The 23,489-nt window shown below is 38.9% G+C and overlaps 1 protein-coding gene across 1 annotated transcript in view; it reads right to left on the bottom strand.

Moving 5' to 3' along the window:
* Positions 1-1,303: 1,303 nt before the first annotated feature.
* The window catches only part of DDX58 (DExD/H-box helicase 58), a 43,022-nt gene continuing 20,836 nt past the window's right edge, over positions 1,304-23,489 (bottom strand). Inside the window, exons 12-18 of the mRNA XM_045562995.1 lie at positions 22,424-22,559; positions 20,717-20,865; positions 18,463-18,553; positions 14,434-14,604; positions 13,232-13,383; positions 4,942-5,085; positions 1,304-3,251 (exon numbers count right to left, since the gene is read on the bottom strand). Of these exons, the coding sequence (XP_045418951.1) occupies positions 2,910-3,251; positions 4,942-5,085; positions 13,232-13,383; positions 14,434-14,604; positions 18,463-18,553; positions 20,717-20,865; positions 22,424-22,559 (1,185 nt within the window). The 3' untranslated portion in view covers positions 1,304-2,909. The remainder of the gene's footprint in view (positions 3,252-4,941; positions 5,086-13,231; positions 13,384-14,433; positions 14,605-18,462; positions 18,554-20,716; positions 20,866-22,423; positions 22,560-23,489) is intronic.

The following is a 23,489-nucleotide window of genomic DNA, read 5'->3' as shown; positions in this document are numbered from 1 at the left end:
TTGCTAGCTCAACCTAAAAAGAAACATGAAGTTCTTTTATTTCCCCAGAATATTTGTCAAGAAGAGACCTTTGTTTGGAGGTGGTTTGGGAGAGAGAGACAGAACATTTCTAATTTGAATAAGATTAAATCTATTTTCAATGAAAACCTGTTTACTTGAGTTTTGCTGTGTGGGGGGCTATAGTTTTGGTGTATTTAGAGCAGAGCAAGTCTTAGGCTATATCATCTCAAACCTTGAATGACCTTCATGTTCTCCTGCTGTTACAACTATGTAAGAACTGTGCAGCTACAAAAGAAGTGTTGAGGAACCAGTATATTCTCTGCCCTGTTTGGGAACAGACAAGAAGGAAGAGTAGCGGGTACAATAGCAGTGATGTAAGCATGGTGAGCAAATCACAGCTTTTTTAGTGTCCTGAAGTTAATCTGTTCATTTTTATCATTGAAATCATTTCAGTGCACGTCTTAGTCTGCTCAGGCTGCCATAACAAAATACCATGGCTTAAAGAACAAAATTTATTTCCTCACAGTTCTAGAGGCTGAAGGTCCAAGATCAAGGTTCCAGCCACTTCAGTTTCTGGTGAGAGTGCTCTTCCTGGCTTGCAGATAAACACATCGCCTGTCCTCACATGGCCTTCCCTTGATACATGCCTATGTGTGCTCATGAAAAAGACTCCCCGGTTGGTTCTAAAATGCAGCCTTTGATCTAGAAAGACAACGAGCTATTGGACATTAGTCAAGAGGTAGCACTTCCTAGAACCCTACCCTACTCATTTCTTTCATTCAACCCATATTAACCACGTGCCTACTCTGTTCCAGGGGCCATTCCTGGCAATGGCATTACTACCTTTAAAAAAATCAAACAAGGAAATTCTAAGTTTTTCTTGTATCAGCCTTAGTCTGCCTTCCTCTGTTAGCTGAAGACTATTCGCCTTAATTCAAATTGAACCATTTAGATCAGCAGTCCCCAACCTTTTTGGCACCAGGGACCATTTTCGTGGAAGACGATTTTTCCACAGGATAGGGCAGGTGGTTTCAGGATGATTCAAGCACATTTATTGTGCACTTTATTTCTATTATTATTCCCTTGCAATATATAATGAAATAATTATACAACTCACTCACCATAGGTTGGGGACCCCTGATTTAGACACTTAAAAGAACTTTTCTGAAATAGATTTCTCATAGATGTTTTATACCTAATCTCAGAGTTCTTAAACAACAGCAATCATCAAAAAAGCAATCACATAAAAAGACATATTCTAATAAAATATTAATGGGAAATGAAAGAAATAGCTATCAGCAAATTGGTTTAAATAATCCATTTTTATTGTCTCACTAATACTACTAGTAATAACTTATCAAGCAACTACTATATGTCATATAATTTTCATACATTCTTTTAATTAAAAACCTTCCACTAACCTTTACAGTTCGGTATTATCCTCGTTTTACAGTTGTAGAAAAGCCAAAGGGAAGTTACGTAACTGGCAACTCTCTCTGGCTCCCTGCCCACACCACTGCTCATCAGATCCCATGGAGAGGGAGGCAGCCATAGCGAGTAACCCCACTATTGTCCAGGGTAGATCTGCATAGTCTGAGTGGCTGGCTGTGCATCGGGTAGTCTCCAGATAGCCTTTGGGTATAAGTAGCTGCTACTTAAAAAGGGTTATGTGTTGAACATGGTATGATTTCTGGAGTTCTGTGTAAGCCATTAATGAGTCATGGTGAATTACAAATAATCTGAAGCTATTTTAGGAAGATGCTTAAATTACGGTAGAGCCTTCCCTGAACACAAAATACATTGGCCTGGCTAGAAATAGCACTTGTCTCTGTATCTGGAAAACCCCTAAGTTCTCTGAAGCAGCAGCAAACCTTGCTAGGTGACACAGGAATGCCATGTGGAAACATATTCTGATTTTTTAAATAGAAAGGACGGCCAAATTAAACTGCCTCATTAGTATCATCCAAGAGACCTAACTCAGGACAGTGCAAGTGTTGAACATCACCTGTTATTGGAAAATGGCTCGAGATGACCATTCAAAGAGAACAATGGCACAGATTAAGAAAACAGATTAATAGGGCAAGACATTCAGTACACTAAAAGAACAGGAATAATTTCCCAGGAAGTATTTTATTTCTACGCCCCTCATTACTAAAAGTTGTCCACTACAGAGTTTTAAGATTACCATGCCACACACTGCTACAGAGAGAACATGAGTGTACATGTAACTGTTATATACATACATGTATGTGTATAATGTGTTATAATAGTTACACATAGATATGTATATACACATATTTGTATACATTACTATATTGAGCCCTTGGAATTATCAACACTTAAGGGATCAGCAAAGAGAAACCAATAAAAAAGGCTAGACTAGAACTAAAAGAAATAGAAACCAAGGGAGAGTTTCAAGAAAGAAGTGCTAATAGGACCGAAAGTACAGAGGTCAAATAGAAGGACCAAGAAGTTCCCAATGCATTTGGCAACCAGAGTTACTGGTAACCTCTAAAAGAAAAATTATAGTAGATGGTTAAGGGCAAAAGCCAGTTTACAGTAGGTTAAGAAAGGGAGGTATAGAAAACCTTTCAACATTCTGTTCATTCATCCATCGATCCCAACGTGTACAGAGTGGTTACTGTGTGTTCGCTGGCATTTGGCTCTAAAGAGGACAGAAACAGGTGAAGACTTTTTAATCTTTTCCAAGTACTGTGAGCTCTGTTGGCCTACAAAATATTCAATGCTGTGATTCACTCGTGCTTTACATGTATGATTATAGAACAAACTGTTGAAAACAATAAACAGAAGGCAAAGGGATCAATATTCAATTCAGTACAAGCCTTAGGTAAAATAACTTCCCAGCGGTATAAGCGATCCATGGTTATACCCACTGCGTGGTTGCTTCTTCACTCAAATTCACCTATTACCTGTAGCTGAAGATTGAGGCCAAGGCCTTTGGACATTTCTGCAGCATCAAATGGTATCTTCTCAAAATGAAAGTCCTTCCACTTTGGGTACAGTCTCTGAGCTCCAGTTGCCACATCCTCCACCACAAAACTTTCAATTTTTATAACCGGAATCTCAAATGTCCTATACTTCACATGGATTCCCCAGTCATGGCTGCAGTCCTCTCTGGCACAGAATATCTTGGCTCTCTTCTCAAAACTACCAAATTTCTTTGGTTTGGGGTGTGGTTTACTCACAAAGCATTTCTTGAAAGCATCTCCAACCACGGTGTAATGGGAGTCCTACAGATGAAAGGATCGAATAACATACAAAAGAACATTAGAACCAGTATATCATTGTGATTTTCAAAACTCCACAATAATTGAAGGTAAAGAGCAGGTGGGTCTCACTTATTTTACACTTTCAGAGAGAAGGAAGTGTGGATGGCTTCCCGAGAAGGGCAGACTAGGATCCATGCACCTGACTCCCTTGTACAGGCAGGGTGCAGGTGCAAGTAAGAACCCTGGTATTAATACCTCATGAAGAGGAGGATTAAGAATTTTCCAGGTAACCTAGCTTCTGAAGGTAGATACTCCATTAATCCAAAAACAAAAGGAATATCTGTTGAAGATCTGTGAAGCCCAAGTTCACCACTGGCCCTGACAGGCACAATCCAAAGGATATGGGGCAGAACAAAGGGTGATGTACATCTGAATAAGGTCAGGGGCTGAAGTGTCCACAGGCCCCACCTACAGTCAATTTTACAGTAAACTGCACAGAAACAAATGCACATCCAACATACTAGTCCCTGGGGAAAACATATGGCCTAAGCAGCCATTTTCATTAGAATAATCACCCAAATTGAAGCTGATAGGAACTTTTTACAGCTAAAGACTTAGAAAGGTAAGGGAACTTAGCAGTATGACTCCTCATAAGTTTCTTGCCTAAACAGAGGGACTGATCACAGACCTCAGCTTTCTGAAGATGGGACGGGACCATAAAGTAATAACCTAACATGTGAGCCAGCCCAGCCCCTGCACCAGCAGCAGGAGCGTTACACCCAACACTTGCCTCTGGAGACTTTTCTAACCCTTTCTCTAAGTGTTTTAAGAAGAAAATATACAGAAGGATAACTTGCAGATGTCATGTTTCCCAAATAACGAGATATTTTGTTTTCATTATAATAGTGATCTATATCCTGAAAGAAAAGTTTAGAAACCATAAAATAGTTGGAAGAGAGGGAAAAAAATGGAATCGTACCACTAAAACATCAATACATTTTGGGATATTTCCTGTAGTCTTTTTTTTCCTGTGCAAAGGTAGGTTTTTTGTTTGTTTTTTTTTTTTATTCTTAACTTTTTTCCTTGGTGGCCGTGACAGTGATATTGCTGTTGTTTCACACACAGCTATAAAATAGCATATTTACAATTTTGTATCCTGGTTATTTTTTCTACTTTACCATTAGTTTGAAGCAGTTTTTCATTATACTGTATAAGCTTCACAATCATTTTTTTAAGTAAACTTTACTTTGGAACAATTTTAGACTTACAGAAAAGTTGCAAAGACACCCAAGAAAATTCCTGTATACCCTTCACCCAGTTTCTCTGACTGCTAACATCTTATATACCACAGTACATTTGTCAAAACTAAGAAATTAACATCAGTACATTATTCTTAATTAAACTGCAAATTTCACCACTCTTTCTACTAATATCCTTTATCTGTTCCAGGATCTAATCCAGGGAACTACATTGCATTTAGCATAACCATTGTTTTTAATGGCTATATAATAATTAAGCTGTGCAGCAATTTTAAAAACCTGTTTTATTGTTAAACATTTAGGGTTTTTTACTTTTTAGCTTTTTTTTAAATACACAGATCATGGCCACAATAACATCATAAATAATAGTTTTACTATAAATATTTAACCCACAGAAAGTGTTAACTAGTGCTAAAAAATGACCCGGTGCTCTTTATCAAAAGGCTACTTACCTCTATCACTCTTACATCAGCTGTGTAACATGCCAAGGCTTTGCATTTCCCACATAGCAGTTTTTTATTTTCTTTATCAAGCACAGGTTTTGCTTTTTCTTGACTGTCTCTGATGAATTTTTCACGAACCTGTATATGGAGAATCTACATGCAAAAAGAAAAACCTCAAATGTAATTTGAGTGTAACTAACATATATAGACAGACATAGGCATACATATATACATACACAGGCATGTACACACATATATATGCATATGATCATTCCTATACAACTTCCTTAAACATGATACCTGGCTTTGTTTGTAAAATCCCAGATTTTATTAGTTCTCCTGACTCCATATTAGTGTTTTATTATGGCCTCCAATTAGTCTTTCATTTTCTTCATTAAAAATATCTATAAAAGCACTAAAGATGTCCATAAAATGGTCATGTGAACTTTTATACTTCACTGGTTGGCAAAACTTTAAAAATCCTTCACAAATAGATATATAATACATGCCAACTGTTTCAGGCATAATTACACCTACTCCAGGCATAAACCCACTGAGCAGAATAGCAGGCAAAAGTGTCCCCACCATGTAAAATCTTTCCTCTCTCCCTTTCAACCATAGAGAATAATGTTGAGTTCCAGTAAAATAAAGTGTATATATAGTGTGACTGTATTATAATTCAAAATTTAGGCTTTGGGTAAGTACAACTCGAATCCTGGACATTATATATAAAGCGTAAGATGCTGAAGAGAGGAAGGCAGCCCAGCTAGGAACCTCCGGACCCTAGGAACAACATGTAGTGGGTTCCCTGGGTTTCCTTTTCACCTGCTAAATCCAGACTTGGAGCTAAAGAAGCCAGCAACCTGAAATGCCTATGGTTGTAGTCAAAAAGTCTCAACCGAAGCCTGCACTCTGTAGCCAAACGACCAGAAAAGGGGTAGTCTAGGAAGACAGAAAACTTTTAGACAAAAACTTCTTTAATCCAGCCAAATACCACAGAAAAAATAAAACTGTGGCCCAACCCCTACCTATGCCAACACAGGCTGCATGGGGGACGTGGATTTCTACCTTGCAGAACTGGAACAATATACCCCAACACTACCACCTGGGTGGTGTCAGAGAAGGCTAAGCAGGGAGCCAGGTCTTTCAGCCCTGCTACCTGGTACTGTAGCCCCCCTTGTCTGTGGTGTCAGTGGAGGTCACATGAGGAGCCCAAACTCTCACCCCCACCTAGCAGTAAGGAACCGTCCCCGCCCTCCCTCCCTCCCCTCTGCCATGCTGGTATCAACATAGGCTGATTGAGGAACCCGGGTGCGTGACTCTACCTGGCAACGATGAGACAGCATCCTCACCTCCCCTGACAGAGCAATGTCAGAAAAAGCCAGCTAACACAGAAGGTTCAATAAGATCCAGAGTCTCAAAATATGAAAATGTCTGGGTTTTGATTTAAAATGTTAAATTTTTAAATGTTAAAGTATCTATACTACCCAAAGTGATCTACAGATTCAGTGCAATCCCTATTAAATTACCAACATCATTTTTCACAGATATAGAAAAAATAATTATACACTTTGTATGGAATCAGAGAAGACCCAGGTAGCAAAAGCAATTTTAAGCAATAAAAACAAATGGGAGGTATTAATTTGCCAGACTTCAAACCATACTACAAGGCTGTGGTTCTTAAAACTGCTTGGTATTGGCACAAGTGCAGGGACACAGACCAGTGGAACAGAACAGAAAATCCAAATATAAAACCATCCTCAAATAGCCATCTAATCTTCGACAAAGCAGACAAAAACATACTCTGGGGACAAGAATCCTTATTCAATAAATGGTGCTGGGAAAACTGGATAGCCACATGTAGAAGACTGAAACAGGACCCACAGCTTTCACCTCTCACAAAAATCAAATCACGGTGGATAACAGACTTAAACCTTAGATGTGAAACGATTAGAATTCTAGAAGAAAATGTAGGAAAGACTCTTACAGACATTGGCCTAAGCCAAGAATTTATGCAGAAGACCCTGAAGGCAATCACAGCAACAACAAAAATAAATGAATGGGACCTGATTAAATTAAAAAGCTTCCGCACAGCCAAAGAAACAGTCACGAGAATAAACAGACAACATACAGAATGGGAAAAAATTTTCACATACTACACGTCAGATAAAGGGCTAATAACAAGAATCTATATAGAACTCAGGAAAATCAGTAAGAAAAAAAATCAAACAACCCTATTAAAAAGTGGGCAAATGACATGAATAGAAATTTTTCAAAAGAAGATATAAGAATGGGTAACAAACATGAAAAAATGCTCAACATCCCTAATCATCAGGGAAATGCAAATCAAAACCACAATGAGATATCACTTAACTCCAGTGAGAATGGCCTTTATCAAAAAGTCCCAAAACAACACATGTTGGCGTGGATGTGGAGAGACAGGAAGACTCATACACTGCTGGTGGGACTGCAAACTAGTGCAACCCCCTGTGGAAAGCATTATGGAAATACCTTAAACAGATTCAAGTAGACCTGCCATTCAATCCAGCAATCCCATTATTGGGCATCTATCTACCCAAAGGAACAAAAGTCATTCTATAAAAAAGACACCTGTACCTGAATGTTTATAGCAGCACAATTCACAATTGCAAAGATGTGGAAACAACTCAAATGCCCATCAATTCATGAGTAGATTCGTAAATTGTGGTATATGTATACCACAGAGTATTACTCAGCTATAAGAAATAATGGTGATATAGAATCCCTTTTGTTCTCCTGGATAGAGTTGGAACCCATTCTATTAAGTGAAGTAACCCAAGAATGAGAAAAACAAGCACCACATGTACTCACCAGCAAATTGGTTTCCCTGATCATCACCTAAGTGCACATTTGGGAATAACACCAATTGGGTATCGGACTGAAGTGGGGGGTGGGGAGAGGGGATGGGTGTATACCTACATGATGAGTGCATTGCGCACCATCTGGGGAATGGACATGCTTGAAGTTCTGACTCAGGGGGGATGGGGGAGCTGGGAGGAGGGGATTGGGGTATAACTACATGATGAAAGCATTGCGCACTGTCTGGGGAATAGACATGCTTGAAGTTGACACAGGGGGATGGGCAGGACATGGGCAATATATATAACCTGAACTTTTGTACCACCATAATAAGCTGAAATAAATAAATAAATAAATAAATAAATAAATAAATAAATAAATAAATAAATCACTCTTCATACTAAGAAACAAGAAGATCTCAAACTGCATGAAAAAAAAGACAATCAATAGATGCCAACACAGTGAGATGACAGAGATATGTGAATAAAGATTCTAAAGCACAATAAAAATGCTTCAATGATCAAACACTCTTGAAACATGAGGAAATATAAAAGCTCAGCAAAAAAAGGGAAGACATAAACAACCAAATAAAAAATTTAGAACTGAAAGATACAATAACTGAAATAAAAAGCTCAGTGGATTGGCTCAACGGCAGAATGGAAGGGACAAAGGAAAGAATCAGTGAACTGGAAGATAGAACAATAGAAATTACCCAATTTGAACAATAGAAAGAAAGTACACTGAAAAAATGAACAGAGAGTCTCAGATCTGTAGGACTATTTCAAAACATGTCATGTCACTGGAGTCCTGTAAAGAGAAGAGAAGAGGGCTTAAAAAGTACTTGAAGAAATAATGGTGGAACATTTCCCTAATGCACATAACAAGCTACGTAAACCTAGATTCAGGAAGCTGAACAAACCCCAAACTGGATAAAAACCAAAGAAATTCACTCTAAGACATATTATAACTAAACTTCAGAAAATTGAAGATAAAAAAATCTTGAAAGCAGCCAGGAAAAAATAACACCTTACCTATAGGAGGAAAGCAATTTGAATACCAAATTGGTCATCAAAAACCATGGAGGCCACAAGGAAGTGGCACAATATTTTTCAAATGCTGAAGGAAAAGAACTGTCACCCCAGAACCCTAGACTCAACAAACGTATCCTTCAAAATGAAGGGGAAATCAAGACATTGTCACACAAAGGAAAACTTAAGAATTTGTCACTAGCAGACCTACCCTAAAAGAATGGTTAAAGGAAGTTTTCTAAACAAAAGGAAATGATAAAAGAAGGAAACTTTGAAACATTATGAAGGAAGAAAGAACATGCTGATTTCCTCAGTGTCACCTGTGGAAGACTCTGCCTGTCCCACTGGTTTGCGGGATTCCCTCTCTGTTATCAGACTACCTGTTGAAGTGCTCCAGGTGGAGTCAGACAGCCTAGGGGCAAATCCTGTCCCTGCCACTTACTTGCTACATGATTTAGGGTAAGTGCTTCAGTTTCCTCAAATACAGAATGGGAACAATGACAGCATCCACAGCGTCCATAGAGTTAACATGAGTTTATAACTGCTCAGTCCTGCCTGGCACAGGGTGAATGCCCATCTGTGTTAGCCCTGTCTTATGCCAAGAACCACAAGAATGCTAATTATGGTGGCTTGTTTAGTATTGGGTGGAGTGATCCCCATTCATTAGTTATTTTTGTAGAAATATTATCGCTATTTTCATCTACTTATTCTTCTATATAAACGGTGGAACCATTTTATCAAGTTAAAAATACCATGTATGCTTTGATTATGGGTTGCAGTAGACCTGCAAGTGAATTTGTGGTACATTCTTTAAAATTCTTTAAAATATTCAGTCATTCCATTCAAGAGCAGGGCATTTCTTTTATCTTGATTTACTTCCATATCACCCAGGAAAGTTTTTGTAGTTGTCCTTATTTCTACACTTGATCTTAGCCAAAAGGCCGAGAAGCGATATAGCTGTCCTTATTTCTGCTCCACACTTTTCTGATTAGGCCAGCAGATACAGTGGTTAAACAGATGGGCTCTACCAGCTCCAACACTAGCTGCGTGAGCCACTGGCACTAATGTGCCTCTTGACGCTGTTTCCCTCCTATAAAGTGATATAAGAGGGTCCACTATATGGATCGCCTACTAATATAAGTAAAGAATTTGTAGGGCTTGGTGGAAAGTCAGTGTTCTACATGCATAAGCTGCATTTATTGTCTCTGTGAATGGAAACCTCCCTCCCTCTTATATCTGCCAATTGGCTTATGATCATACATAGAGAATCTGCTGATCCTTATATCACTTCAAATACAATTTATGAGAAAAATTTAGACTAGAATGTTTTGATCAAGAAAACCAAGTATCATTTACTCTCCCCTAACTCCCCAGCCCACCTGAAATTATCTTGTTTCTGTAAAAATAGTGTTTATGCCGGTTTTCAATCCAATTTTTCACTGTAGTAAAATTGTTACATTATGTATCTTCATCCCATTATTTCCTTTGGATAAATTTCTAGAATTGAAATTCTTGGGTCACATGATACTCATTTCTGTAGGAACAATTTGCCTTGTATTGTTTTGAGACAGTCTCACTCTGTTGCCCAGGCTAGAGTGCCGGGGCGTCAGCCTAGCTCACAGCAACCTCAAACTCCTGGGCTCGAGCAATCCTGCCTCAGCCTCCTGAGTAGCCGGGACTACAGGCATGCGCCACTATGCCTGGCTGATTTTTTCTATATATATATATTTTCTATATATATATTTTTTTAGCTGTCCATATAATTTCTTTCTATTTTTAGTAGAGACGGGGTCTCGCTCTTGCTCAGGCTGGGCTCGAACTCCTGAGCTCAAACAATCCGCCTGCCTCGGCCTCCCAGATCTGTGGGAACAATTTGAATTTTCTGTTTTCAGATATGGTTCTAATCAGTGCTTGAGGCAGGATGGGGGTCAGAGGGATGTGATAGGAAAGAGGGTAAAAACATAAACTTGCCCCCTGGGCATCCAATTTTTTTACAAATTCACTTATGTCTAATGGTATTCAATTATATACTAAACTTCAATTAGATAATAATCTCAAGTATTTTAAATGTTATAGGCAACAGCTATTAATCCTAGTAAGTTAAAGCTATTAGTGCTATACATAAAACTAGGTAAAAATCAGTAACGGTAAAGGGGCTCAACCAAAGTCCTAAGTCCATGGCACTGCCTCTCCCCTCCTACCTGTGGTTGAAAAAGCAGCCCGACTCCACACCTGAGATGGAGAAAAGCAAACCGTGGAATGCTGTGTGCAGTCTTGGGTACACATCATGTTGGCAGTGCCTTGTTCAAAGTAAACTCTCTTTCACCCCCTATCTTGTTCTCTGCTCCAGGAAGAAGGGAAAGCAGGCTTCCTCATTTTGATTCCAGATAACCTTTCACAGCCACAGCTGTCAAAAACACTCTTCATACCTTATTCCTCCAGCATGAAATAGGACCAAATGCTGACGCTTCCATCATGGAACTCAGTTCTTGGACATCTCTAGCCTGTTTACATGTTAAGATGGCCACAGAGTAAGAAGAGTTCCCCCAGGTCCCAGTACTGGCAGTGCAGCTAGGGAAGAAGGCAGACAGTCTCCTGGCACTCATTGCTCGTCCCTCTACCTCTCCACCTACTCGCAGAAGCCCCGAACTTTTTCCTTCTCTTCTGTGCAGTTCTCTTCCTTCCACTGAAGCCCATATACAGGGATCAGAGTGCTCAAACCCAACCCTAGGCCCTTATCAAAACACCATAGAAAAGGGTCTCACCCCAAGAACCATAATTCCATTCAGTTGTAAGAATATAAGATTTTCCCCCAGCTTGTTATACTTCTACTAAGCCTTTGAAAGCAAAGCCTTCCTCTTTCAACAGAGCAGCTGGGGCGGGGCATCTGTGACAGGACAGGGAGGGCAACAGAACCCTGTGCTCCCAGCTGCCAGTGACTTCCCGCTACACTTGCTCTGGGCTCCCTCGTGTTATTTTCCTTCTCTGCCCATCTATCTGTGGGTATTAGGGGAACCCCAAATGCTATTAGATAGCCCAATTCCACAGATACTTAAGCCATTTTCTCCTCCCCTCACTCCTCATCCTGCTGTGCTGGACACAAGAGAATGTCTATGTCTGGACCAGCCTCCCTCCTCCTTGACAGACTTTACAGCTTCTGTCTGTCACACAAGAGTCTAAGTAGCTTGTCACCCAGTGGAGGAGATAAAAGTTATGCCATGGTTATTACAACCCATGGTTTTAAGGCCTTTACTGGCCATATCCCTGTGTTCTACAAAATGGGGAGGTGGCTCACTGAAGACAACCCTACCTGCAGTAAGACTAGAGGAGGAACTCAAGAATTTCCCTGTAATTCTTCTCACTGAAAATGTGGAAGTAGTGGTTTTAGATCATTTAGTTTCCCAGCTTTAGGAAGAAATACTTTAAATTAGTAAACACTGACATAAAGTTGTAATTATGTCCTAAATAAGTGTTAATTTGCTTTAGATCATTACTTCTCAATACTTTTTAGAGCCCAGAGATTATAACTTTTTAAAGTTATAGACACTATAGAGTTGGTCTACTGAACCGTAAGGTTCATCTTCATGAAGTTAAACTATGCCTCACGCCTCTGTCCGATAACAGCTCTCCTTTCTTTAGCACTTATACCAGGCACTGCGCTAAGCAATGCATACATAGCATTTTATCCTCACAACTGCCCTGCAAGTTAGATACCATTACTTTCCCAGCTTTACAAATGAGGAGATTGAAGATTTAAAAGACAGGGTAAATCTCTGAGATCACATATCTTGTAAGTGGCAGAACTGGGATTTGAACCTTGGATTCTAGTGTTCAGCCTCTCCCCTATCCCTGTAGTGTTCGATGCTTCCAGAGATTCTGAGATGAAAATCTCTACAAAAGGTCTGGAGAAAGCAAGGGAGTGTGGGTGGGTATACACACGTGCATTTCTTGACTTTTTCCAATCTGATTTCATGCTTCTGTGTTATAAAGGAAATTGTAATACAATGAAGGTCACTACCAAGAGGCCTATCTGAACAGGTATGCCACTCCAAGGTATAAATTATTGTCCACAGCTATTAATACAAATGGGCATTCTGAACACCTGCACAGTGACCTGGGAGCTTTTCTCTGAGGACTCTGGATGGTAGAGAGAGAGAGATTTGAGTCAGAGACTAAGAAGAGCTGTTTCTTGCAGTGTTAGGATGTAGTTCTTCTTCTTCTTCTTCTTTTTTTTTTTGTCTTCCTAGGTAGTCCCAAGTCAGTCATTGACATTTAAACAGAATGACTGTGATAGTCACTGCAGGACAAAACTAAGTATAAACTTATTGTTCTAACCACAAAATACTCTGAGCAATATGGTAAAATCCACCAACATGCACACATTTCCTGATTGTTATTCACAGTCAGATTCTGAAAGAGTAAGACAGACTTACCTTTTCTTTAAATACTGCTTCGTCCCATGTCTGAAGGCTTAAAATGGATTCAGTCATCATTTGTTCTTTGTATATGTTCATTTTTTCTTTTTCAATTACATCAGCATTACTAGTCAGAAGAAAGCACTTGCTACCTCTTGCTCTTCCTCTACCTATCAGAAAATAAATATTTGGTGTTTTTGATTTAAAACTCTGATACAATCTGAAAATAGGTAAACAAAGGGATAGAGGTATTCCTAAAATTCAACTGTGGTTCACTAAATCCCACTTTCTAGGGAAGCTGAGCTGTTAAAGAGTCGGCTCAAATGCAAGTGTGCACCTGCCCGTTCAATAGGTGCATAAACTAGGAGCCCACCTTAGAATGGCTTTCTCAGGTCTCCGGCAGTGCAGTGCCTGGACAGCCATATCGTCAGAAACACTACTTTAAGATAACCCACCGTGCGCCCTCAATAAGACACTGTGATGGCTCTAGATGAATAATAAATAGACCCTCCCTAAAGAGTCTTCTAGGCAATGGGAAAATAAGGTATGTTCACAACCAGCAGAACATAGGTAGAAAATTATCAGTGCTGTTACAAAGAAAGTGGATAACGACCAAAAAGGAAAAATGAGAAATAAAGTTGGAAAGACACATAGGTGCTGGATTTTGAAAACTCTTTAACATCAAGTAAACATCCAGTGCGGAGCCACTGGAGTTTCCATACAGGGAAGTGGCAGGCTCAAAGGTTTTTTTCAGGACGAGTAATGTGGCAACTGTTCTTATAGGAATTGGAAAAAGGAAAGGAAAAGGAGGGAAGACTAGTTAGGAGACTATCCAGTCCAGATGAGGCAGAAGAATTCTGGAGTATCTCTTCTGGAATACGGGGAGCCCACCAGCCCACAAACACCACCATCAAAGGTCCACACACGGGCAAAGCCTCAATTCAAGTATGAATTATCCTTCCATAAATATGTCAGTCAACATTGGGCAAATGAGCAGCATCACTGTGAATAAGAATCAAAATTGGGTATATGTGAGTGGACAAAACTAACCATGCAAGCCTAAGTAAGCCATCCTTAGGGACAACACACCAGAGTGCACTGTGCCAATGGTCACAAACTCAACCATGGCTCAGTCAAAGGACAACAGCCAGAGCGACAGACACATTCACAAGTCAGACAAAACAGAAGCCAGGCAGAAATGGCATCAAAGCTTCTCTCACCTCTGGTTTGGATCATTTTGATGACATTGCCCACATACTCATACAGGATGACAAGATTGCACTGCGCAATGTCGATGCCTTCATCAGCAACCGACGTGGCGATCAGAATGTTGTTATCTCCACTGGTTCTGAACGCATCCAGTATGCACTTCTGTGCTGGGAGGGTCATTCCTGGGTCAGAGTAAGAGGGCATTATACAACTCACCAAAGAGGGAACTTTCACATTGAAAAAATAGCTACTAACGATGGAATGCTTATTACATGCCAGGGAGTATCTCTGTGATATCTGTGATCTCACAACACCCCGAGGCAGTGGGGTCTATTCCTATGCCTGTTTTAGAGAGGACATTTAGGGTGGCATCTAACAGCTTGGACTCTGCCGTAAGACTGCCTGAGTTAAAATCCCAGCTCTGGTACTTACTAGTTGTGTGGCTTTAGCCATATTATCCCCCCAAAATATTGACTCTTTTGCAAAAATATCAACAGCTACTTGTAACACCTTTACACATGTATAAGAGTTTATAGCTGACAAAACATCTTCACATGTGCTCACTCACTGGAGCTTCCCAAAGCCCTTTTAGGTCAATGGGACAAGTGTTGTGATTCCCATTTATAAATGATGGCCTCGAGGTTCCAGAGTTGTGGCAAACTGACAGGCTAGCTATCAGCAGAGTTTGGCCTTGGACTTAAGTCTGGGACCCTAACAGTGTGTACTGTTGGGTTGTCTCCCACACACACCCCCACAAACCTCTGCTTCTCTAAGAATCATTCCCTGCCATACCCACAGGGTGAAACCCTGGGTAGCTGCAGTTGTATTATGTTCCTCTGTGGAGAAACAATGCCATCTGCTCACCAAGCCCTGTTTCTCCCGCTGGGTGCGCCCCTAAGGTGCACTTCCCAACCCCCCTGGCATTGCAGTGAGGTGGGGCCTTGGACTAAATTCTCACTGATGGCATGCAGGCATGCCACATTTCTCCTCCAAACCTGACCCCTAAGAATTGTCCATGCTCTTGTTACTCCTCATCAGTGGACTAGATAAGGTCACAGTGGAGGTTCTGGAGACCCGCCTGGGATGACAGAACCGTAACAAGGAAAAGCAGCCTGGGTCCCTAAGTGGAGCAGAGCCCTCTCCTCACCTATCTTTGCTTGGATTGTCAATGCAAGTGAGCAATAACTTTATTGTGTTACGCCCCTGAGACTGTGGGGTTGTCTGTCAAAGCCACTAGATTACCCTGATTTATACAGAGCCTGTGACCCTGGATGCAGTTATTGGACTGAATAAGCATTTGAACCATGTTGGGCCAATCAGATTCTCCCTCTTGGAATCTGAAGTTGGGACTGGGAGACAGGTAGTAAACTGGGAAGGTGTGGGGCAGTCCTGAATGGAGAAGCAGAGAGCGCAGTCTGTAAGGGAAAAGAATGAAGCAGATACGCGGGATTCAGAAGACTTTGTGGTCCCAGTTGCAATTGTTCACAAAGCCCAAGTGCATGCACTTCCTGATTGTGGGTTCTGTGGCAGATGTGATTATCCTTTCGGCCACCCAGCTTTGCTTAGACTAGCCTCAGCGGGTTTCTGTTAATTGGGGGAAAGAAAGGATCTTCACTAAGACAGCCACATATTGCCTTCTAATACCCAACAATCGTGGAGGCTAAATTTAAATTGTCTGAATACAGAGAGAAGGGGTGATAATCACCCAGTCTGTGTGACCATGGCAAATACCCAAAATGGTGACTCAGAGAACATGCACACTAAAGTTCAAACTTTATGGGTCCCAAAGGCCCATCTACACTTATGTTATCAGTTGAATCACCTTCTGATCTCCACGCACTGTTCACAGGACAGACCCGCCTCAGGCAGGTAGAGCAAGGTAATCTGCATTCCCTTCCTTCACCTGGCTGGCAGGGGGCTCTCAGAGTTTGTAGAAAGATCCTTTGTGGTTTTTGAGTTATTCATAATTCAAAGTCATAAAAATTCAAGTGCAAGCAGTTTTATTTTTAGAAAGTTGTTTAAAAAAATCAATCCCTAAATATTATTTTAATTTTCCTTTTAATTTTCTTTATCCAGAATACTCTTAAGATATGGACCTTCCATTCCTTTTGAATCCATGTATTCTCAGTAAAATCAAAACCAACAAACACTGGGGACTACTACATAAAAGGTCTGTAGGTGAATAATAGCTAATATTTAACACATACTGAGCACTCACCATGTGCCAGGCTTTGTTCTAAACCAGGAGTTGGCAAACTTTTTCTGTAAAGGGCCGGATGGATAGTAAATATTTTAGGCTCTGTGGGCCATACTGCAGTAACTAGGCAACACTGCCATCACGGTGTGAAAACAGCCACAGAAAATACATAAATGAATGAGCACGACTATGTTCCAAAAAATATATTTTATGGACACTGAAATTTTAATTTCATATACCTTTCACATGTCATGCAATATTCTTTTGATTTTTTTTTAACCATTTAAAAATCTAAAAATCATTCTTAGCTCAAGAATCATTGACAGCAGGCAGTGAGCCAGATTTTGCTATTTACGGTGTGATGAGCAAGAAAAGGCTGCTACAGGGATGTGGAGGAAGAACATCTCTATTGGCTTTTGCAGGCTGGGGAAGGCTGCTTGGCAGGAGCACAGTGCCTGGCACAAAGTAAGTTCTAAATAAATGCTGTGGAATGGATGGAGGAATAAATGAACAAACAAATAAGAAAATATTTTCTGAGTGCCTATTTGTTAGGGACCCAGGCTGCTTCCTTGTTATGGCTCTGTCATCCCAGGGGGGTCTCCAAATCCTCCACTGTGACCTTATCTAGTCCACTGATGAGGAATAATAAGAGCATGGACAATTCTTAGGGGTCAGATTTGGAGGAGACATGTATGCATTACTTCTGTCTGCAGATGGAGGAAAATAAATGAACAAACAAATAAGAAAATATTTTCTGAGTGTCTGTTTGTGGGGAAATAACCAAGTTTGAAAATCAAGTTGGACTCATGCCGGAGTCAAACCGCAGAGAACTTTGAATTCCAGCACAAGAATGTGGTGCTGGACTTCATTTGGTAAGCCACTTTTTAAGATCTGAATCTACTTTTCATATTTAGGAAGTTTAAAAAATTCCATGAAGGGGAAGTCCAAAAGTGATGACTGAGGACGGACAGAGTGAAGATGGGGGGAGGGTGGTGCTTATTATAAACAACACTAAGAAGACCGAGAACCTCAGGATGAGGGTTGGCCACCTAAGATCCTCCCAAATCGTAACAGAAGCGGCCTTTCATCTTTTGACCACCCTGGCAAGATTTCAGGATTGTCTATTTAGACTTTTTAATTGTAAAATACATAATACACACAAAAGCTGCATATCTACAGTTTAAAGAATAACAAAATAGAAACAGAACATTTCTATTTTCAGTTCATCTACTGGTTGAGAATTTGAGCAGAAGAGTGATGTTATCAAACTGGATTTAAAAAAACAACTTTGGCTTTATCTGCAGGACATATGAGAGGAGGCAATGTCTCCAAGGAATGAAACTAGAGTGGTTTTTGGTATTTGAGCATTGTATTGGCCTTTTGACGTGCTAACTTGGCTAGACTGAACTGTATAATAGTTCCTAGTTATTCATCTATAGTTGCTGCTGTGAAGGCATTTTACAGATGTGATTAAAGTCCCTAATCAGTTGACTTTACATTAAATCAAAAGTGAGTTCATTCTAGGTGGGCCTGACCTAATCAGGTGAACTTTTTGAAAGCAGGCTTAGGCCTTCCCTGAGCTCAGGGACTCCAAATAGCTCATGCCTGTGGGGTTCCCTGTTCCTGATCTTCCCTTCCTGACTACCTGCCCTACGGACTTGACTTATTTTGCCAGCCCAATTGTGTAAGCCAGAAATCTGTGTGTGTGTGTGTGTGTGTGTGTGTGTGTAATCTCCTACTTGTTTTGCTTCTCTGGTTGAACTGATACAAACATTAAAAATAATTTGAATATATATTCTTATATATACAATATTACTAAATTGAATTCACTATATATAAATACCTATATCCTGATTTGTTCTGCAACGTCCAGTCAATATGCCAGGTTTTAGAAAGCTGAGTTTAGAATTTCCTTCAATCCACTTCTTTAAAGCCTGAAAATGAAAAAAAATTATCAATTGGACACTACCCGTAAACCATTTGTATTCATTCAATGTTGAAATATATGCAAAAAGAAAAAAAACCAAAGTCAGTACATGTAACAGCTTTCAGACTGACAAACCTGAGAAAAAAAGCTGCTTGGAATTGAACTCTATGCAATAATTAACTATAATGGTATAGATCTTTGTCACTTGATAGAGTTTAACCTCTAAGATATTTTTCAGTGAAAAAAGCAAGGTTCAGAATAGTGGATATACAGAATTAATAAGTGAGTTCAGCAAGACTGCAGGACATAAGATCAATATACATAAATCAATTGTATTTCTACTTACTAGCAATGAATAATTGAAATTTAAAAAGTTTTTAAAGTGCCATTTACAATAGCATAAAAAAGTTAACACCTAACCAAATACATGCAGAATCTATATGCTGAAAACACTGTATGACAAAACACTAAGAGAAACCAAAGATGATGTGGTTGGTAGCCTCTAAGCCCTCCATGATCTCTGCCTCTGTACTCAGAGCCTGTGTAATCCCTCCCCTGATGTGAACTGGACTTATTAACTTGCTTCTAACGAAAAAAATACAACAGATGTGATGGGACATCACTTTCAAGATGAAGTTGTAAGATGACTGTTGGCTTCCACATTAGACATTCTCTCTGGATGTCTGGGATCACTCGCTCTCAGGGATCCCAGCCGCCAGGCTGTGAGGCAGCCCTGTGGAGAGGCCCACGTGAGTGAACTCAGATGCACTTCCACCAATAGCCATGTCAGGGGGGCTTGGAAGCCTTGCAATGACTGCAGCTGTGGCCAGGTACCCTCACTGCAGCCTCATGAGAGATCTTCAGCCAGAAACACTCAGTTGTTTCCAGATTCCTGGCCCACAGATACTATAAGATAATAAATGTTTGTTGTTTCCAGACACTAAGTTTTGGGGTAATTTGTTCCTTAGCAATAGATAACTAATGCACAAGCCCTATATGAATGAAGACAGATACTATGATCGTGGATTAGAAGACTTGGTATTGTTAAGATGTCATTTCTCCCCAATTTTATCTATACATTCAATCAAACAGCAGCATACTTTTTCACAGATGTGCACAAGCTGACTCTAAAATATATCTGGAAAGGCAAAGGAACATAGCTAAAAAACAACTTAAAAGACAGTTGGAGGACTCATACTGCCCCATTTCAAGGCTTACTATAAAGTAATCAAGACAGTGTGGGATGGGTGAAAAGATATGTATAAATCAATGGAACAGAATAAAGAATCCAGAAATAAATCCATGCAAATATAGTCAACTGATTTTTTTAAAAGTTACAAAGGCAATTCAATGGAGAAAGGATAGTTTTGTCAACATACAGTGCTGGAACAATTGGATGTCCATATACAAAAAGAAAAAAAAAAAAGCATCTCAACCCATACCTCACATCTTACACAAAAATTAATTCAAAATTGTTTATACACCTAAATGTAAAACTATAAAACTTCTAGGTAATAATAGAAAATTTTTGTGACCTTGGGTAAGCAAAGGGTTTTTAGATATAATACCATAGGCAAAAATTCATAAAAGAAAAAATGATAAAATGAACTTTGTCAAAATTCAAAACTTATAATCTACAAAAGATACTGTTAAGAGAATGAAAAGACAAGCCACAAACCAGAAGAAAATATTTCCAAAACACGTTTCTGACAGAGGACTTTGTCAGAATATAAAAAGGACTCTCTAAAACTCAACAATAATATGGTAAACCAATTTTAAAATAGGCAAAAGATCTGAACAGACGCCTCACCAGCGCAGATATCGACAGCTACTAAATGTATGAAAGATGCTCAGACACAGTAATCATTAGTGAAATGCAAACTAAAACCCTACTGAGAGAGACATCATTACCCACAGTATGGCTAAAGTTTAAAAATTTGAAAAAAAAAGTACATAAAAGGACAAAGTACATGCTCTACAGGTATTAAGACTTAGAATCTAGAGTGGTTGAGACAGTGAAGTATTAATGTGAGAATAAGCAGATAATTAGAACAGAATACGGAACCCACACATATATGGGTTCTCAATTGCAATGCAGTAAGGAAAGGGCAATCTTTTCAATGAATGGTCCTGGGACAATTTGTTATCCAGAAGGAGAAAGAAAGCTTACATCCACAAGTGCTCTGGTTTTCACGAAGAGAATGGTTCTTGTCTCTGGGTTTAAGTGATACTCTTCTTGTAAGATGAAGCAAAGGTCTTCAAGTTTAGGGTTCTCCTTGCTGGGATCCATGGAAACGCTTTCTAGTTCCTGCAGCTTTTCTGCAAATGAGGAACATTTTACAAATGGCTTATAAATTCTAAAATTTAGAACACACTGTGACTTATAACTGTAGTTCAAACAGTTAATCTCTCAATCTTTGACAAGATTTTATGAGTAATAACTACCGATTTAATTTGGTACAACCTTTTAGGAAGGTAATTGGGCAGTATCTACCAAAACATAAAACTCACACACCCTTTGATCCAATGATTCTACATCTAGGAATTTTAGACATAGTTACATTTAGAAAATTATGGGCAAGATCTCCAAGGATGTTCACTGTCCTATTGTTTAGAATATAAAAGAAAAATAGAAAACAACCTAAGTGCCCAATAATAGGGAAACAATTCAACAGATCATGGGCTATGCAACTGACATTACTACAACGTGGCTGTTAAAATTAATAAGGGAGCTATGTACATGTTAATATGGAAAGAGTGCAAAGATATTTTAAGTTAAATAAAAGCCAAGATACAGGACAGCGTATTTAGTGTGACCCCATCTTTAAAAATATATATAGTTATAAAACAGTGGTGTGCTACAACCAGATCATAACAGGGTATGAAAGTCAATTATTAAATGTAAGAATTGTGTGAGGTTTTAAATACAGTCATCATTAAAAATTCAATTATATAAACTTGCAATTCAAGAACATATTGAAAACTTATATAAATAGCCAAAACTAGTTTTCTAATTAGTTTATTAGTTTTTACAATTCTGTATGCTCTTGAGGTTGTTTATATCTAATGTATCTGTATGGCAGAAATACTTTAGAATGATGTGTTACTATTAAATTGTTTGAACATTAAATGACATATTGGTGGCTTAAAATTGACTGTAGTGGAAATACATACCATGGAAATCAAGAAAACACCAAAAAACTCAGTGTTTAATTTATTGTTTTGTTGACAATCTAGACTTATGAAAGTGATAGAAAAAAATAATGCAGATTACATTTAGCTATTACATTGTGAATAGCATGAAAAATATTCTCCCAATTTTTGAAAAACTAGTATATAATTCAGCAAAAAAATCTGCTTACATTGTTGACAAATAAGTTCCAATATATCTTTGTTGTTTCATTTTCATTTAATTATCACATTAATGAAAATATATACCAACATCCATATCAGAATTACACTTCTTTGTTTGGTGTAACTCTTGGTTGGCTACAGATACAAGAGTTCTGCAAAACCACCAAAAAGATTTCTATGAGAATCCACTGGCTATACAGAATTTACAATATTTTTAAAATTTAATATAAATTGTGTATTACATCCATCTTCTGTGTCAATAAAATTTATAATAAATGTATGTATATATATATGCATACATGTTTTCCCTAGAAAGCCGATTATTAAACATTTACCAAAATACCACTGATTATACATATTTATAGTAAGTACTTTAAAATAGTCCTACCATCTATAAGATCTTCTTAAACCCAGAACAACTCCCTGAGCATCACCAAATTTATGTATCCTAAATACAACATGTTTGTATTGCCACTCCAGTCACCAGACTCTAACGGCTTTCTCCTCTGAAAACATTACACACCTTCAAATCTCCAAGTAAGATGTTGCTCAATCTCATCGAATCCTGCTGCTCGGACATTGCTGAAGAAGTCTTTCAAGTAATCCAGAGCATCTTTCATTCGTGCATGTTCACTGATAATGAGGGCATCATTGTATTTCTATTTAAAATAAAAACTGAGTTTCAATATGCTTCCAATGTCTAATGCATTTGCTATACTTGAGTTTAATTAGCTGTACTTAAGGAATTCACTTGAAGAAAACTTTCCTCAAAACTATTCCAATTTAGTTTTTTTAAGATGAATGGCCCCGGCCGGGCATGGTGGCTCACGCCTGTAATCCTAGCACTCTAGGAAGCTGAGGCGGGAGGATCGCTCGAGGTCAGGAGTTCGAGACCAGCCTGAGCAAGAGCAAGACCCGTCTCTACTAAAAAGTAGAAACAAATTTACCGGACAACTAAAAATATATAGAAAAAATTAGCCGGGCATGGTGGCACATGCCTGTAGTCCCAGCTACTTGGGAGGCTGAGGCAGAAGGATCACTTGAGCCCAAGAGTTTGAGGTTGCTGTGAGCTAAGCTGATGCCATGGCACTCTAGCCTGGGCAACAGAGTGAGACTCTGTCTCAAAAAAAAAAAAATGAATGGCCCCTGATGATTCTGTGTTAAAATTTTTGAACTAAATACTCTTTTTAAAAAATATATCAATTAGATAGAAAAATTAATTAGAATCACTTTGGATTTTAGAATTCTACCTTGGAAAAGAAAAACTACATCAAAAACACATCAAATATTTAAAAACAATAACAAAAGCAAATCAACTTCCACATTAACCTGCCTTATAATTCACACATTCAACTTAATTTTTTTATACTTCTGAAACCATTACTTAGTCGTAAACGCACCTTTCAAAATGATGGTCCTGACCACCTACACCAAATAGTCAATTAAGATAATTAAAATTATATAAATGCATGCTAATTAAATGCATTTTTAAATATTTTCAATGGCATAATAAGCAGAGATTATGGTTGTTACTACTGTTCCTTAACTTTTTGGTTAACCAGGGACCTGGATTTCTGAGCATGTGGCTT

The sequence above is a fragment of the Lemur catta genome, chromosome 10 (assembly GCF_020740605.2).
Source record: "Lemur catta isolate mLemCat1 chromosome 10, mLemCat1.pri, whole genome shotgun sequence".
Taxonomy (NCBI): Eukaryota; Metazoa; Chordata; class Mammalia; order Primates; family Lemuridae; genus Lemur; species Lemur catta.
The sequence above is the reverse complement of the archived record's forward strand: the minus strand, read 5'-3'. Positions and strand labels throughout refer to the sequence as shown.